The sequence below is a fragment of the Lontra canadensis genome, unplaced genomic scaffold (genome assembly GCF_010015895.1).
Source record: "Lontra canadensis isolate GAN:19392208 unplaced genomic scaffold, GSC_riverotter_1.0 scaffold9, whole genome shotgun sequence".
NCBI classification, from domain to species: Eukaryota; Metazoa; Chordata; class Mammalia; order Carnivora; family Mustelidae; genus Lontra; species Lontra canadensis.
Window position 1 is genome coordinate 22,933,391 of NW_022631003.1, and position 18,636 is coordinate 22,952,026.

Here is an 18,636-nt window from a genome sequence, read left to right on the forward strand (position 1 = left end):
AAGTCAACCTGAGTCTTGTCCGTAAGGGATGGATTCACCAAACCATTTTTTTCTTGCTGTGCGTGAACTACGATAGGATTTGTGCCTTATTGCCATACTGGGAGAGCTGCCCACCTCAGACATCCAGATGATCACTTCCTGTTCGAGTCTTTTCACTGACTCCTCTATCAATCGTACAATTGGAGAGGGTATAAGAAGAGTCCGAGTCATAAGCACAGCAGTTAATGAACCCATCGCTTGTAAAATGAGCCTCTTGCTATGTTAACTGCCTAAACCCAGGGATAGACCACATTTTCACAGACATTCTTTCTATCTGTCTAAAATGTGTCCTGGTGATAATTCATCTTCCAGTCTTCAATGTGACCTTTAGGATTATAAACAAGGATTGCTTTGCTGGGGGCAGATGGCAAGACTGAAGGGAACATTAGCTAGTTCTGCCTCACTTCCATAAAATTATTAAGCACATATCCCCCAATCAGAGGAAAATGAGTGATGCTTTTAAAAAAGAGTGCTGGCAGCAGATCTGCTTGAAGACTGAAAGGCTCCCAGCATAACTTGGAAGTTTCTGTTACTGATTTCAAATGAGAATTATTGTTAATAGGAATAAAGTTATTATCGGCATGAATCACAGACACAGAAACCTGTTAACTTAATAATGTGGCGAATGTACTATTAATCTTTAGTGAAGCAATATTAATATATTGCCTAATCTAAGAAAAGTCTCCAGTGTCTTGAAAGCTTGAAATCATTTCTGGTTCTGCCTCAAGTTCTGAAATCATCCCCTTTTAAAATTTTAAATACTTTTATTTCATACAAGCCTCTGAGTATTCAGAAATAATTGCTGTCAATAGAGATTCATTTTCACCTTTGAGTGGCCAGTAATGTCAAATGGCAACATCATCAGCCTTAATATCAACATATTTTAAATGTATGTCTTGGAACTGAAGGTCAATAAAGGCTACTAAATTTAAAATACGGAATTCAAGGATGTTTTATTCTTGGTACTTTGATCGCCTTTATGCTGGTGAGTATTTCATCTGAAGGTAAAAATCTACTTTCAGCCTATCCCATTGGAAGTTTCCTCTGCCTCTCTTGAGAAGCACATTCTAAACTTTTTTTGGGGGGTGGTGGGGAATTTTCTGGCATAACATTACTGTGTATAATTTTGGAGCCTATAGGTCTGTATCAGGGATTTTTAACCCAGTTGCAAGAGAGACATTGTGGATAGTAAACCCTGGGTGTTCATACCAGCACTGAATTGGGATGCCATATATTAGTGGGGTGACTGCAAGCAAATTACAGGTTACTGCATGTCTCTGAGACGCATATTTAGGACCAGAATAACAACCACTGTAAGCTTGCTGTGGGGATTAAATTAGATACTGTGAAGTTATCTTTTAGGAGTCATGACCATATAGGTGATCAATGAATAACAGTTTTTGTTCTTTGCAATACCTGGGCATCTAGATAGTTAAAATTCAGTTTATTGGAATTTATTGTAATTTATGTCAAATTAAAAAATTTATGACAGTTTTCAGAAGAGAAATTTAGTCAAAAGGAATAGTAAGTGTCACTGCATTACGAAAATAAAGAGTCAGGAATTAGTGCTATTTTCACAGAATGTTCGAGGCTAGCTATGGACTACCTAGTAATTTTATACTTACTATTAATTTTGCCCTTTTAAGATGTTCTTTATGATATTAAAGATTATATACACAGGTAATATTTTTGTGTTTTTGTACTGACTGCTATAGTGCAGTCAGGAAAGAAGTTGAATCTGCTAGATTAACCTTGCTTTCATGCAACGTTTACAGCAAGGGTTCTTGGCAAACTTTTTTGCAGCGGGCCAGATAGAAAATATTTCCATATGCTGATTCTATTGCAAACACTCAAGCCTGCTGTTTTCATGCACCAAGAAACATAGTATGACAAATAAACAAGAATGGCTATGTTCCAATAAAACTTTATTTATTGGTCCTGAATTTGGAATTTGATATGATTTTGTATGTCCTAAAATATTTTTTCTTTTGATTTTTTTCAGGTATATAAAAATTTTAAAACTTTTTTTATCTGGCAGGAAATGCAAACAAAACAAAGCAAAACAAAAAACCAGCAAGCTGGATTTGGCCTGCAGGCAGTAATTTGCTGACCCCTGGTGAATTAGAGCAAGCATGGTCCTAAGAGTCCGCAGGTAGATTTGCCTTCCCTCTCGCTATTATTAACGGTGTGACTTAACTGTCCTTCCAGAATCACTTAATTTTTCTAAGCCTCAGTTTCCTCTTCAGCAAATGAAGTAGTTGAGTAAATTAATCTCTAAGTTTCTTTTTCAGCTCTACTGCTCTGAGATTTACAAATCTAACTCACTCATTAGCCATCTAATTTCCAAGTTAGCAGCAAATATAGTCCTGAATTTCTTCAAAGTCTTTATAGTCACTTGTATTTCTTTGTAAGTTTGTTTTTGACCATTGTCATATTAAAATTGTTCTTTAATCACATATGTCTTAAAAGGAACTTTGGACTTGCTGTTTTCCCTCTAAATTCTCCACAGCACAGGGATGGATTCACCAAGGAACTAAGGGTGGGTGGGGAAATAATCTCTTGCTCATTAGAACATATACTTGAGTACAGGGGAAGTGGTACTTAAATCAGTCAAGTTAGCTACGTGTTAGTACTAGATTTTAAAGGTTTAATGAAGGAGGAAGAAAAGGTTGGGTAATCGCCCACAAATTGCATATTTTCGTGCATTGCTCTAATGCCTTGTGACTATGCACTCTGAAATATCGTCTGCATCTTCTGAAAGATATTTCCAGTTTTACAAGAGAAACAACATACTAGGTTCTCCTCAGGTATGCCTCTCTCTGCCTGACCCCTCTTGTCTCTCGAAATTAGAGCCTGTAATGTTGAGAAGCATTTACAGGATAACTCCCTGACAAAGTGTATGAGAAGAGTTTGATGGGATGAAAATAAATATTTAACTTGTAATGTTCACATACAATCACTTTACTATCGTGGGATAGTACCTGCATAATGCATATTCTGTAAAGGAGCTGAAAAATGAAGAGAGGGAGAAGGGTGAAGAAAAATTTTGTATCTTCCACGTGGAGCTCACTGTAGCAACCGCCATTTTTTTTCTTGGCATGGTCTAACCAGCTTGTCACATCTCCAGCAAGATGGCAATAGCGCAGACAGCATATTTTCAGTGCATTAATAAACACCCCAAAGGTTGTCAGGAGGGAGCAACCTGCAAGTAATTTGAGATATTATGTATTAGTAAAGGAATTGTTCTTCAATTTTCCAAGACGTCCATCAGAAAGATGACAATTGCAAGGATGAAGGGCAGTAAAGTGACTGAGAAGGTTTTAGCCCCCAAGGGGTTGAATTCAAAGGAACATGCTTCTGACAAGAGTTCTGGCATCCTGGTGACCAGCCCAAGGTAGTGCCTGACAGCTAAAGTAAAAAATGAAAAAGGTAAGATCAATGGAAACATATTAAAAAAGGAAGAAAGGTGACAAAATAAAACACCAAAGTAAGAAATTCCACAATCTCTTAGAAGTCTAACTCATTAATGAGTAAGACAACCAGAACTTTCTTTTACAGTCTTAACACAAAGGACTAGTACTAGTTCTTAATATAAATGGTTATATCAATAATCCTCACTTGTCAGGGGGTGGTTTCTTATTTTGACATGGAGATGAAGCGAAATGTATTCTCTGCTTTGACGTTATCCTTGAATTTCAGATGTAAGGTTAAACTTTGAACTCTTCAAATGACTTTATACATGTTGATAGCATCACTAAAAGTTCAGATTGGATTAGCTGGCTTTTGACTTTTCCAGTAGTTTCTTCTGGGTTTATATGGCTGTCACTTCAGTATCCAAAGCATTTTATTGCCTCAGATGTTAGCAGTCACTTACTGCTTGTGATTTGCAACCTCACTGTTGCTTCTTTCATGATCTTTCAGATACCACCTTTTCTTTGACTCCATTAGGACTTCCTGATACAATGACAGATAAGGGACACTTCCCCACCCCCCTTTGAGTTAGCAGTTCAGCTGTGCCACCATAATTGTTATAATTTTTCATAGTACTCTTTCGACCAAAGAAATCCTTCTGCAAATTACATAGACACCAAGCCATGGTTGCAGGATAAACGGTATAATAAATGTAAAAATGTTTGAGTTTCTCCAAGGAAGGCCACTATAGAATTTTGAAGTATAGTTTGATGGTCATTTTGCTTATGTTCAAATTTCCCATAATAAAATTATACGTGAAATACATTCTAACAAATTCATATAAATGTGGTCAAGTATTGGTTTTTATATTTAAATAAAGAATATTTATTACTTTTTCTTTTTATGGTTATAGAGTGATTATATTGATTTGATCTCTTTTAAGAGTTGTAATAGACCTATTATGTCAGCCTTTGATTAATTGAAGAAGCTGGGGGCCTGGTAATTGAATATGGGACCTTTCACCTCTAAGTCACTGAATCAAATCCAGCCCAAATTGGTAGTGACCAAGAATGATTATAGCAGTGGCTCTTTGGCGGCCTCTGTGAAGTATGTTGAGGTCAACTGGAAGTATGTTGAAATAATTGCTTCTCCTATGGGCTCATACCTGTGGTCACTATTGCCTCTTCTTAGTCACTATTGCCAGAACACAGAGGAAAGCCCAGGGACTAAGAGCACCAAGGGAAAAGAAGCCCCTGTGAGTGGTTGCGTCTCTTAGGAAAGAAGAGGGACATCTTTTTATTATTGCAGGAAGAACTGCTCTATTATGAGACTTTCCTAGCTATTTCAATTAGTTTACTTAAGACTTTAGTAAAATGAGAACTGAGAATGCCTTGATGAACAGTCTGGAAACTGAATTTGAACAGGTCTGGGCTAGGAGGCTTAACTTCCTGACATTTCTTTATGAACTTGTCACTGTTGCTCATCAGTCTGTTCTCTGCTCAACTTTTGCAAAACAGTGCTGTGTAGATGGAAGGGTTATTACTGGCATTAATCCAACTTACTCTATGCTTTTGAATAGGCTTTGTGATAAAATGACTATTCATAGGATGAAAGACTATTTCCACAGATATTCTCCCCAATTTCCCCTCTCTTTCTTTAAATTCAGGTGCTTATATTGAATACATGTTTTGAACCCATCATTCTGTTTTTGTTTGAGTGAATCACCATTTGTTGCAAGATGAATTGTCATCTGCTCTTAATGCATGGTAAACTGATACCTGCAACCTTAATAAATATTTAAATATCTTTATCATATTATTTCTAAAGAGGAATAGTTTGGATTATTGCTTCTTAAACTAGCTGTGCTAAAAAATTTTTTTTAAAAAGTCTGAGCCATTATGGTCAATACATTTTTAAAATAACCATAAAACATAATACCTAAAGAATAAAATAAAACAAAGACATAAATAATATAAGTCCTGATATTTTTATTATTAGATTCAACAGACATAGAATCTAACTTTCAGTAAATGTTTCTACATGTTTTCTCTCAGTGTCTGTATTTATTTTGTTGCATATCAATAACAAACAGTTCATTGATCAGCAGTGCTCCATGGATAAGGCTTTGAGTAGCACTGGCTTCAACTAAATACTCATTTTGAAAAATGAATTTTATTTAAACAAGTAAGTTATATCTGATAGGGTGATATGAAACAACAAAAACAATGGTTAAGAACAAAAAATGATTGAGCATGAATGAGGTCTAGAATTTTAGCTAGGATAGGGAGGGCACATAATTGATTCCAAACAATTGTGAATATGCAATCATTCATTCATTCAACATACTAAGTTCCTACTATATGCCAAAGGTTTTTTGGAGCCTGAGAATAATAATAGTGAACGAGACCTACAAATTTCTGAGTTTTCCTTCTGGTTGGGGAGACACTTTTTAGCAGAAAAATATAAGGCATGCTCAATGATGAAAGCAAAATGGACTTCTAAGACAGACACCCAGTATGGGATAGAGAATAGAGACAGCAGAAAGAGTTGAAATTTGAACTGTGGCTCGAATGACTGGAAGTAGGCAAAAGACATAGAGGAAGCGTATGCCAGATATGTCACAGGGTAGAAATAAGCTGGGGGCACCTGGGTGATTCAGTTTGTTAAGCATCTGACTTCAGCTCAGGTCATGATCTCAGGGTCCTAGGAATGAGCACCAGATCAGGCTCCTTGCTCAGTGGGGAATCTGCTGGTCTCTCTCCCTCTGCCCCTTCCCCTGCTTATACCCCCTGTCTCTGTCTCTCTTTCAAATAAAATAAAATAAAAATCTTAAAAAAAAAATCTGAGAGTGGTTCAGTATCCGTAAAGGTCAATTTGAGGCAGTACCTCAGTTAGAAGATTGGAAGAAGGTGAGGTTCCAGAGTTGGTCAGGGATCCGACTTCACAGGCTGAAGTAAGGAGCTTGGAGTTTGCCTTCAGTGTTACAGGAAAGCATTAAGAAATTTTATGCAGAAGGGAGATAACTGTAGGATGTATACACTTAAAAAGTTACTCTTGAAGTCTGGTAGTGGTGTGGATAATAGGTTTGGAAAACAAGAGGGGAAGCTGAGAGAGGGCAAGAGGTAATGGTGACTTGGACATAGCAATAGCAGTGAAGAGAAGTGGACAGGTAGGCATGTGTGTTTGAACAATCAGCAGTATTTTATGATGGGGGGAGCTTGAAGAAATGGGGAAGTTTGAGGATGACTACTTACTTTTTCCTTAGAAAACTGGGTGTTGGTGATAGACATTGAGATGAAGAAGACAAGAAAGGGGCTTGGTTGCCTTTGGGTGAATCAGGACTTGAGTTTTGGTCAGGTTAAGTTTGAGAGGACCATTAGATAACCAAGTTAAAATGTCCATGCATGTTTCCAAGAAATGTAGGAAAAGCTTTTGTCTTCTAATAGCCTGTTTTCTGTTCTTTTCATTTTTGAAAGCTGACACCTTTTTGTGCTTGTATTTTTATTTTAATGAGGTTTTGAAAGGTAACATTAAATATATATATATTATATATATATGTTTATATATATTAGAGAGAGAGAGAGAGAGGGAGAGGGGGAGGTGAACTGTGTAGAAATGTTTTAAATTGAAAAATAAAAGTTTTCTACCATAAAAAAAAATGTTGACTAGAAATTGGATATGTATGTTTCAAGGTGAAGTCAATATGAACTTGAGTGTTTGGTTTATAGTTGATATTAAAAGTGGGATTACAGGTTACTTGAGGAAAGAGGGTGTAAAGAGATGAGGTCCAGGGAATGAATCTTAGGGCTTTGCATCAGTTAGAAGATTATCAGAAGAGAAAAGAGAAGGACTATCAAGGAGATTGAGAAGGAGTGGACAGTGTGCTATATGGGTTTTAAGTCAGAGGGAAAAGAAGTAGTAATCCTAAATTGATCAGTCAACCTGGGAGGGAGTCATAAGCTAGTTCGAGAGGGCAGGAAAAGGAAATATACAGTCATCTGTCTGCCCAAGGAGAGCAGCAGATGCCCCATCAACCCAGGGTATTATCCCTGAATGTTAGGAGAGATACCCTGTTGAAAACATCTCTTTCTAAACATCACACCACCTCTGTGGATTAATCCATTAGACTTAATAGAAAATTCATGCCTTCCGTACAAATAATTTGGGGTGTCATGTAGACTTCACTTTTAAAAAAATCCATTGTCATTATAATTTTCAAATTGCTTTTCTGCACCGGGAGCAGAAATGGGAAGTTGAAAAAAAAAAAAAAAAGGAATGAAAATGCAACTGAGACTTCAAGCTCTAGTTTAAATGTGCATGGCAAACACACCAGGCGTGTACATTTTAAAATAAAACAGATGAGCTATTTTAAATGTTTTATTGCAAAACTTAAAGATTGTAGCTATTACTATTAAAAAAAAAACTTTAGAAAGCAATTTTTCTATTCTTTGTACCTTTAAGTCCTTGGCTCTGATGTTCTGCTCCTCTGACCTTGATCTAATCATGAATATCTATGCTACTTAATTATAATAAAAAAAGCCTACATTGCACTCTAGATGGTAGATGCACATTTTTTCTTCTTTGGTCACCTGCCAGTTCTCAAAATTATAGCAGTGGGAAGAAATGCAAATGAAGGCCGTGCTTGACAGCTAAACATAATGGAATGCATGGTCCACATTTGAAAAGTTACCTTAAAATAAAAGGTAGCATATAAAAAATCATTTCTTTAAGGTCACCTATGGCTTTGAATTACAGCTTTGAGGAATTTCCAATTTAGTCATCAGAGAGGAAGAAGCCAAAATAAGGATTATATACTTGGCTAGAGGGAAGACAGCATTTTACTTCATCGTAGTTGGGTGATCTTATTACTTGGAAATAGAAAACAAGACAAAACTGAAAACTGTGAAGTATTCAGTTTATGGAGTATTATGTAGAGTAAAAGATGCCAGAACATTTTCTATTATACTTTTAATTACAATTATAAAATGTTTTCTCATGAATTTCCGAAGAAAGTTTACTTCATCATGTATTTAAATATGTAACATAAGGGCTACAATAGGTTGGTGGTGAACAGTAGCTTATATATGCCTGTATTACATGAAGAATTATATCTCTTTATTCAGATAAATATATTTTTAAATAGGAAATTGGGAAGCAAATTTATAATTTACATAGATAAATTATGAATTTATATTCACAAACCCCCAGAATTATTTGCTAATTACACACTCCAGAAATGACTAAACTTGTCTTTCCATGAAATTTTATGCTTTATAGTTTTCTCTTTTTTGCTCTGTGGGGCTGACAAAGACCAACCCTCATAGACCTTTCTGCATATTGAACCCATTCCACAGATTGCCAGGAGGAAGTATACTGTTTAGCTGTGATCCACAGACCACAGAGCTCTGAGAAATGGAGGGAGATGTTCCTATGGATGAAATTTTCCATACTTCCAAATGTGCTATAATAAAATCAACTCCACACTGGGTGTTGTACGTAAGTGATGAAGCACTAGATTCTACTCCAGAAGAGAATGTTGCACTGTATGTTAACTAACTCTAATTTAAATTAAAAACATCATAAATGATATGCTGAAGTTGCCAGAGAAGCAGAGCAAAGCATATGGAGCCTGAGCTATAAAAGGATACAAGGTACCCTTCCTACCTACTTCACAGGCTGGGGGTAAAAATGAGGTAACATTGGTGAAGACCCTCAACTGGTAAAAATACAGCTCATCACATCACTCTTAGTAGTAGAAACAGTGGTAGTAGTAAAAAGAAAATATATGAGAAATTAAGGTCAGAGTTAGAAAAGATAGATTAATAGACTGACCAAGGAACAGAGTAGAAACTCCAGAAATGCAAGTGTCTATATGTACAATGAAGGTGGCATCTCATATTAGTGGGGAAAATTCAGACTTTGAAATAAGTGAGTTTGGATAACTTGACAGTTACATGGAAAAAAGATAAAATTAAGTTCACTCTTAAAACCTATTTTGTTTTATTTTAAAAAAAGATTTAATTAATGAATTAATGAATTTGAGAGAGAGTAGGTGGAGGAGCAGAGGGAGAGGGAGAGAGAGAATCTCAAGCAGACTCTGTGCTGAGCTTGGAGCATGATGGGGACTTGATCCCACAACCTTGAGATCATGATGTGAACCAAAATCAAGAGTTAGAGGCTTAACCGACTGAGCCACTCATGTGCCCCCAAACCCATTTTAATATAATTTCCAATGGGTCAGAGATGCAAAGATAAAAAAAAAAAAGAAAGAATATGAGTACTGAAAGAAAATTTGAGTGAATATCTTTATATTCTGGGAGTAAGGAAAACTTTTCCAACATAATTCAAAATCTAGAAGTAATTAGGGAGACAACTGATATATTTTCTTATAAACATAACCCCTCATCAAAAAAAAAAAACTTAAAAATCTTGTGTGTAGAAGAAAAACACAAGAATCAAAGTTAAAAGCTATATGACAAATGGGGAATAATATTTGCAAATTTTATCATAAATAAAAATTTAACATCTACAATATAAAGAAATCTTCTAAAAATCAACAGAAAAAGTCCACAGTCCTACAGAAAAAAATGGACTAGATGTATGAACAGGTAGTTCATTGAAAGAAATACAAATTGTTCTAAGCAATGAAAAAATGTTCAACTTTTCTCATAATAAGAGAAATGTCAATTAAAACTTTTGCAAGATACCATTTTCCACCCTCAAGTTGTCAAAAATCCAAAAGTTTGACAAAATTACTTTGCTGGAAAGACTATGAGAAAACAGGCATTCTCATACATTTTTGGTGGAAACTCAACGGTACAACCACTATGGAAGGAAATTTGCTGAAATATAGCAAAGTTGTGTGTATAATTACTTTTTCACTTAACATTCCTACAAAGAGAGGATTACAGCAGGCTATTCACTAGAAACTACTTAACATAGCAAAAGCAAAAAAAAAAAAAAAGCAAAAAAAAAAAAAAAGCAAAAACCCATATGAGGCTGATAAAATAAACATCAATATGAAGCTGGTTCATTACATAATGGAGAACCAAGCAGCTATAAAAAGGAATGGGGCATATTTTTATTAACAATTATGAAGCAATCCCTAGGATAGATTAAATGAGAAAAGCAGGTGAGAAGAGTGAATAATATGCTCTTGCTCATATAAGGAGGGAAGTAAATACATACATGGAGACATATATACACACACACACATAAAAAATTTTAATAGTTTCCCTTATTACAAAAATGGAAAGATAATTCTTTAAAATATGTAAATGGACACCTAAGGGAATAGGAGAGGATATAGGAATATAAATAGACCTTGTTTTCTACATGAATTTTAGATACATGAAACTATTCCCAAGACTTAATTAAATTTTTACAATATGTCTAAGTATAAAGAAAAATGAAATAAATACATTTAATCTTCCATAAAGTTACTGAAACAACCACACAGAGAGAAACTATGAGTAACTTTAGGACATAATAATTTTGGTGTACATTCCTAGGGATTATAAGATAAAGAAAAAAAAAAGTGCAAGAATCTTGAAACTGTTTTCGATAACCATACTGAGGGTGCCAGTGTCAGGCTAAGACTACTGAGTCTTTGAGATAAAGCAAATGTGTGGATTATTGTTGTCATTGAGAACTGGGATTCTTGGCCTAGGAAATAAGAGAAAAAGACGTGAGTTTGATAGGATAAGGAAAAATCCTTCAGCACTGGTTTTGATAAAGGTATTAGTATAATCCAAAATGTATGTTATTCTAGAAGGAAAGAAAAAAAAAACATTTTCTAGCTTTGTCCACAGAAAAGTCTAGGAACCATGATAGACTAAGTAGCATTGAGCATCCCCATAGCCAAAATTATAGTCTCTAATTACCAACATCCGTGGAAAGGAAACACCGTTTTTTTTGAGAAGGAGATGATTCCAAGTTCAGGGAAAGAAATGATCACCATAGAATATGCTGGTATATCAGAAAGCAAGGAAGCCACAAAAGACAACAGAGGCTTGTCCGAAAGACTCAGACACCAACTCAAAGAGAACCTCACTGCCCAAATATGGAATAATCTGAGCACTGATAACTGCAGTGGATTGAAACTTATTAAAAATTTTAAGTCCATAAATTAATAATAATAGTTTTTCTAAAGTAATCATCCAACAGGTCTACCTCTGGAAGATACTGAAAGTCTAAAAATAGAGTAAAAGAATTAAACATTTGTTTTCTTTTTCTTATATAAACTGTACCTCTGTATAATTGAATACTTACTGAGGAGAGATTTCTCTTTATAGAATTATTTCAGCTAATAAAGGAGGAATAAATATGGACTATCACTGCCTTGTAACCCACAGTGGAGTATGGACTTAGGCAGAAATCATCAGTGGGTGCTGATACTGTAAAAACAGATAATCAGACATCTCTTCTCTTTGTTGAAGTACATAACACCATCTATAAAGGAATTTTGTTTAAAAAAAATCTTAATCTGATCAAGCATGTAGGTCTTTCAGACAATTAAAAGGAATTAAGAAAGAGGAACATCTCTTGAGGGACAACATGTGGATGTAATCCATGAAATCCAGACTACGAGAAATGCTCTGTGGAATGTTCAGATTTCTTTAAAAATAAAATTTAAAAGAGACAGAAATGAAAGAGGAATATAGATGATGTAAGGGGCATTTCTGCCATTCGGAATGTATGGACCTATTTGGATTTGATTTGAAGTAAATAAAATACACAAATTTCAAAAATGGAAACAGATTTTAACAGTGAGCAGCTACTCTCCCTTTCATTGTGTGTGTGTATGTAATATTGACATTGTGAATATGGTTTTTTTAAAGTATGTCATTTATACATTTGCACACAAATGAAATGCTATAATATTTATTTATTTATTTTAATTTAAATTTTAGTTAGCTAACATAAAGTGCAATATTGGTTTCAGGAATAGAATTCAGTGATTCATCACTTACATACAACACCCGGTGCTCAACCCAGTAAGAGCACATCTTAAAACCCATCACCCATCTAGCCTGACCCCCACCCCCTCCCTCCATCCACTCTCAGTTTGTTCTCTATCTTTAAGAGTCTCTTGTGGTTTGTCCTCATCCCTCCTTTTGTCTTTTCCCCCTTCCCATTTGGTTATCTGTTTCCTTTCTTAAATTCCACATCTGAGGGATGTGATCATGGGGTATTTGCCTTTCTCTGACTGAATCATTTCATTTAGAAATGCTATTATACTTAATTTATTGCTTCAAAATCACCATGTGGGATGGGGAGAGAGTGAGTGGAGTTGATGATAGTTGAAGCAGAGAGTGCATACGGGATTTTTTTCCTACTTTTGTTTTTGTTTAAAACATCCAATTATTAAACTGATTTGAACAAGGGAAACCTAAAAGATCTTAGAGATTGTTGATATTCTTACAGACTTTGCTGCTCTCAAGTGTAGCAACTGGCAGACTCTACAAATCCTGTGAGTTGAAAGAGAAGTTACAGGGGATCAAAGATGAAGAAGATCAAGTAGATCAAGAAAACCATCAAAATCAAATAATTAATGTGAAGTGTGATTTACTTACATTTTTCTGGCTGATAAATCAAGTCACAGTGCATCATATGAAGGGTTGTCAAAGCCATAAGTGTAGACATAAAGGGAATGAGTAGAACCAGGGCCCCAGCCCCTGAGTGCTGGATGTAAGATATTCCCAGAAAGACAACAGTTGCTTTCAGGTTCATGATCCAGCAGAACCTGTGATACACAGACAGACAGAAATAAGAAGACCATTGAGTTACTTCAGAGAACAATTGTTAATTTTAATGCTTTGATATAGATGTAAGCTATGAAGTGGTGGCCTGTTAGCTGAACTAGAATTTGCCAGTATTATTTTAGACTTCTTTAAAAAAAAAAAAAGATTTTATTTATTTGAGAGAGAGAGAGAAAGAGAGAGAAGGAGAGACAAGGAGAGACAAGGAGCAGCGAGAGGAGCAGAGGGAGAAGGAGAAGCAGACTCCCCAACTAGCAGGGAGCTCGACATGGGGCTCGATTCCAGGATCATGACCTGAGCTGAAGGCAGACACTTAACCAACTGAGCCAGTCAGGCACGCCTGTTTATTAGACTTCTTAATAAGTGTGTACATATCCACTATGGAGTCTTATCAGTTTTGTTATCTTTGTTTCATTCCTTTTAGAACACGTGTGGAGAGAATGTGTTATCTAAAGACAAACTTTTTCTGCAAAGGGCTTCATAGTGAATATTTGAGGTTTTGAGGGTCATACCATCTCTACAGTAACTGCTCAACTATGTGTTGTGGCACTAGAGAAGCCATAAACAATACTTAATCAAACATGCCTAATAAATCTGGGAAAGGCTGCATGGTTAAAAAGCTGAATCTTCCTATTTATTCCACTCTTCAAAGTACGGGTAAACTGAGGAATACTTTGGTTATACCCAGACCATGCATTAAACCAAAGAAATGAGTGTCATTTGAATAAAACTTTCAGTACCTCTTCCTGATGAATAGTATTACAAATATGTACCCATAGCAGTAGTCTGGTTTGTAATTTTGGGGAAATAATCTGTATCTCTCATCCTTTCATTGGGTCTAAGCCCACGCTGTTAGAGTCCCATGGCAGAGGAGGGGTCTTAACATGAATTTAAAAAATTTATTAGGGTAAAATTAAATACAATAAAATATCTGCTTAAATATATAGTTTTATGAGTTTTGGTAAACTTTTCAGTTGGGTAAACACTAATAAGACCTAAGTTTTAGAATATAACATTATCACTAAGGTTTAAAGGGCCAACCTTGTTAGATGAGGCCCATCCAGGATTCTAGGATAATCTCTTCTTCGATTAATTTAAAAATCAAATTATTAGAGACTTTAAAAAAAGGCTTTATTTATTTTAGAGCGAGAAAGGGAGAGAGAGAGTGTGCACAAGTGGTGGAAGGGGCAGAGGGAGAGAGAAAGAGCCTCAGGCAGACTCCCTGCTGAGCAAGGAGCCCAAGGTTTTCAATCCTGTAACTCTGACATCATGACCTGAGCCAAAACCGAGACTTAGATGCTAAACTGACTGAGCCACCAAGGCACCCCTAGAGACTTTAGTTACATTGCAAAATCCCTTCACTTTTGCCATGTAACAACATAATTAGGGTTTGAAAAAAACCTAGGAGTGGAAGGGCTAGATGATACAGTAGATGAACATTTAACATTTTAAGAAATTTCCAAATGGTTTTCAAGTAATTGTAACATTTTGCATCAACTACAACATGCATATGAGAGTTTTAATACCTCCACATCTTGGCCAATACTTGGTATATGATCAGTCTTAAATTTTAGCCATTTTAATAGATGTGTGTTCGTATCCCATTGTGATTTTATTTTGCATTTCCCTAATGACTAGCGATATTGAGTATCTCTTCATGTGCTTTTATCCATCTGTATATCTTCTTTAGTGAGATTGCTGTTCAAAACTTTTGCCCATTTAAAATAAAACTAGGTTGTTTATTTTCTTATTATTGAATTTTTTAAAAGATTTTATTTATTTATTTGACAGAGATCACAAGTAGGCAGAGAGGCAGGCAGAAAGAGAGGGGGGAGGCGGGCCCCCTGCTGAGCAGACAGCCTGACGTGGGGCTCCATCCCAGGACCCTGGGATCATGACCTGAGCCAAAGGCAGAGGCTTTAACCCACTGAGCCACCAGGCACCCTTATTATTGAATTTTAAGAGTTCTTTATATATTCTGGATGCAAGTCTTTCATCAAATGTATGATTAGTAAATATTTTCTCTCAGTCTGTGGCTTGTCTTTTCACTTCTTAGCAGTGTCTGTTGAAGAGAATTAAGTTCTTAATTTTGGTGAAAGCCTATTATTATTATTATTTTTTCCCTCTTAAGGATCGTGCTTTTATTTATTTATTTTTTAATTTTTTATTTCTTTTCAGTGTAACAGTATTCACTGTTTTTACACCACAACCCAGTGAAGATCGTGCTTTTATTGTTGTATCTAGGAAATCTTTCCCTAACCCAAGATCACAAAAATTTTCCATCTCTGTTTCAGAGAAGAAATTTTAGCCTTGGAGACCTTTACGGTTTCAACTGAATTCTCACAGCTGCATTGTTGCAAAGCCATGAGTAGGAGCCCTCGTCCTGATGCAGCCTCTAAGAAGAGGCTAACTTGACTATGTGTCTTTTTTACACTTCTTTCCTATTATCAAGTTCATGACACCGCCATTTCCTCATTAATACAAGCTTTAACATTCGAAATTACCTTTCACTCATGCTTCTCTCCAAATTTTATATATTATTAATTATAAATATTGTTTCTTTCTCTTGGAATGATGCTCAAAAAGACATGAATTTGGGACACCTGGGTGGCTTGGTGGGTTAAGCATCTGCCTTTGGCTCAGGTCATGATCCAGGGACCCGAGATGGAGCCCCGCATCTGGCTCCCAGCTGAGTAGGAAGCTTCCTTCTCCCTCTCCCTCTGCCCTTCCCCTCTGCTTGGGCTCACTCTCTCTCTCTCTCTCTCTCTCTGTCTCTTTCTCAAATAAATAAATAAATAAATAAAATCTTAAAAAAAAAGGACATGAATTTGAGTGAAAACTCTGATAGTCACATGATCTGTGTCTTAGGCTTTCTGGATTTCTGGGTCTTTATCTTTAAAATAGGGATCATACCCTCCAGACAGGTTTCTTGTAAAGACTGAATGGAGAACACACACTGGAGCTGCACTGTGCTAAGCTAACGTTGTCATGTTCTTCACTTTTCTTCAATCTTGATTCCAGAAACAAAATGAGCAAGGAAGTTGGAGCGTGGTGAGCAAGGAATAGACCATTTGGAGACATGATCCACGACTAAGTGGGATTCAGATCATGCAAGGCCTTGAAGTCCACGGTAAAGAGTTTGGTTTTTATTCTTAATATATTGGGAAGCCATTTGAAGGAGATTGATCATGGGGCTGAAATGATGTGCTTTTAAATGGAAAAAAAGAAACGATTATCATGTCAGGTCTATGCATGTAGATTATGCATGGTCAGGGCCTGGTAAGACGAATCACAGCTGCTGTAGCCTGGAGGAGAGTTAGAAGTGAGCTGGACTGCGGTTAGCAAAGTCAAGGGAGAGAGGGAGACAGGTTTGTGACGTATATTTGGAAAGGGGACATGTGCCCAGCTAGCCCTGTGCCTTCTCTGTCCTATAAACATGGTTGCTCATTTTCACCTCTACAACTTTTTTTTTAAAAGAATTTTATTTATGTATTTATTTAAGAGAGAGAGAGTGCAGGAGTTGGGGGAGGGGCAGAAAGAGAGGGAGAAGGAGACTTCCCAATGAGCCGGGAGCCTGCCACAGGGCTTGATTCTAGGATCCTGAAATCATAACCTTAGCCTAAGGCAGATACTTAACCAACTGAGTCACCCAGGCACCCCATCCCTATACCTTTTCTCACTTAACTAAAGTTCCGTGTCAAGTCTCTTTTCCTTTATTCAACATTCTCTTGAATAGAAATTCTCTGAACTTCTAAGATAATCCATTCTGCAATGATTTCACTTTTGTTAGTTTTGTCTTCTCACAAACTGTCAGGCTTCCTGACAGGAACACCTTGTTCTTTGTCTCCATAGGACATAACATGGTTCTAGGATCACAATATAGGGATAGTAAATAAGTAATTGACGAATAACATGGCATCTCACAAAAACCACGTGATCCGACAACAACATATAAAAAACATTTTCCATAATTGACCTAGGAAAGTAATCAAACATCCAACATGGCCATGCTGTGGACTCTGGTTTACTATAATCCACCACCAGAAACTTGTCACAGTGCCAGTGAGACACAAAGCTAGAGTTTTGTAGGACAATTGGGTAGAGCTCCTAGGCTCAGTCTTGGGTCATCCTGTCGTACCGTTGCAAGCTGCACACTTGAGTTGCGGCTCACGCAACTAAGAGAAGCTGGAGCTGCAAGCAGTGTTATACCTCTTTCAATCTGTAGGAAACACTTTTTTTTAAATGTTCAATATTGCTGAGAAAATCCAAGAGGACATTGTGTGGCTCCTTGGAACACCACATGGTGTTATAAACTAAATCACTCTAAAGAGGGTCAAGGAAAATTACAATTATTCCAAGACTTCAATCCTGTAAAAGGCAGTTAGAAACAAAAGAATTATAGTGTTGAATAGCTTCGTATAGGAAGAGATTTTACACCAAGTACTAAATGTATTTTAACAAATGCCATCCAACCTATTTGACTGTGTAATTTTCTGGAAGAATTACCTAGTACAGGCATGTTTTATATATGTCTTTATTGATCCATGGACAGGATAAGCCATAGATAATTAAGGGTGAAATTGTATATGTATCAACTGTAAAAAAATAAAAGAAATAAAAACCCACAGTCTTCAAACTCACCATTAAGACTCTTTTCATCTCATAGCTCACTAGCAAATTGAGTATATAAAGCACCTCTCACACAGAAAGTCAGAGAGCAAAGCACTAAAGCAAAATAAATACCAGTGATTAAGGAAAATTGAAAGCAGCCGTAAAAATATGTTTCTTTAGTCTACTTTTAAATACAGACTGGGAACTGCAAATAACTGGGAGTACATATAAGTCTAATTTTTTTTTTTGGGGGGGTCTTCGTGATTCTGTGGCATTGAATACAAATAAGGGAAGGAAAACTTGTTGCTGCAAATCTCAGCAATCCTTTTGAGATTTTTTTCTTTTAAACATTCACCTTTACTTATTTAGTAATCATGATTGAACTCACTCTTATACTTTGTCATCTCTTAGGCTGTCTCATTTTGACATACTTCAGATTTATTTTCAGTGATTTTAAGTAAAATGGTTTAAACTGGTTTTTCTTAACCTGAGAAGATGCCAAGAGGGAAGGCAAGCTCTTGGGTCTTCATGGTAGCAGGAGACAATGTACAGAGTTCAGGGAAAATATTTTATTCTGCATTGAACAATATTGAGATAATTCATTAGGAGATTTGTGGTTCTTCAATGGGATAAAGTTGAACTGTTCAGAAAAGTCAAGGACACACTTGGGTGCTGACTTCCTGGTGGGTCATGGTTGACAATGGTTGCTTCTTCCAGCATAATCATAGACCCGTAGAAGTACTTCAAAGAAGACTCTGGTGGCCATGAATTTAGAGAAAAAAGAAGCAAGTGGAAATTTTGCAGTTCTAGATGC

The 18,636-nt window shown here is 36.2% G+C and overlaps 1 protein-coding gene across 1 annotated transcript in view; it reads right to left on the reverse strand.

Annotated features, from left to right (window-relative positions):
• The window catches only part of SLC15A5 (solute carrier family 15 member 5), an 80,364-nt gene that overhangs the window by 50,736 nt on the left and 10,992 nt on the right, over positions 1-18,636 (reverse strand). The window contains exons 3-4 of the mRNA XM_032855420.1: positions 13,026-13,195; positions 3,021-3,241 (exon numbers count right to left, since the gene is read on the reverse strand). Coding sequence (XP_032711311.1) covers positions 3,021-3,241; positions 13,026-13,195 — 391 coding nt within the window. The remainder of the gene's footprint in view (positions 1-3,020; positions 3,242-13,025; positions 13,196-18,636) is intronic.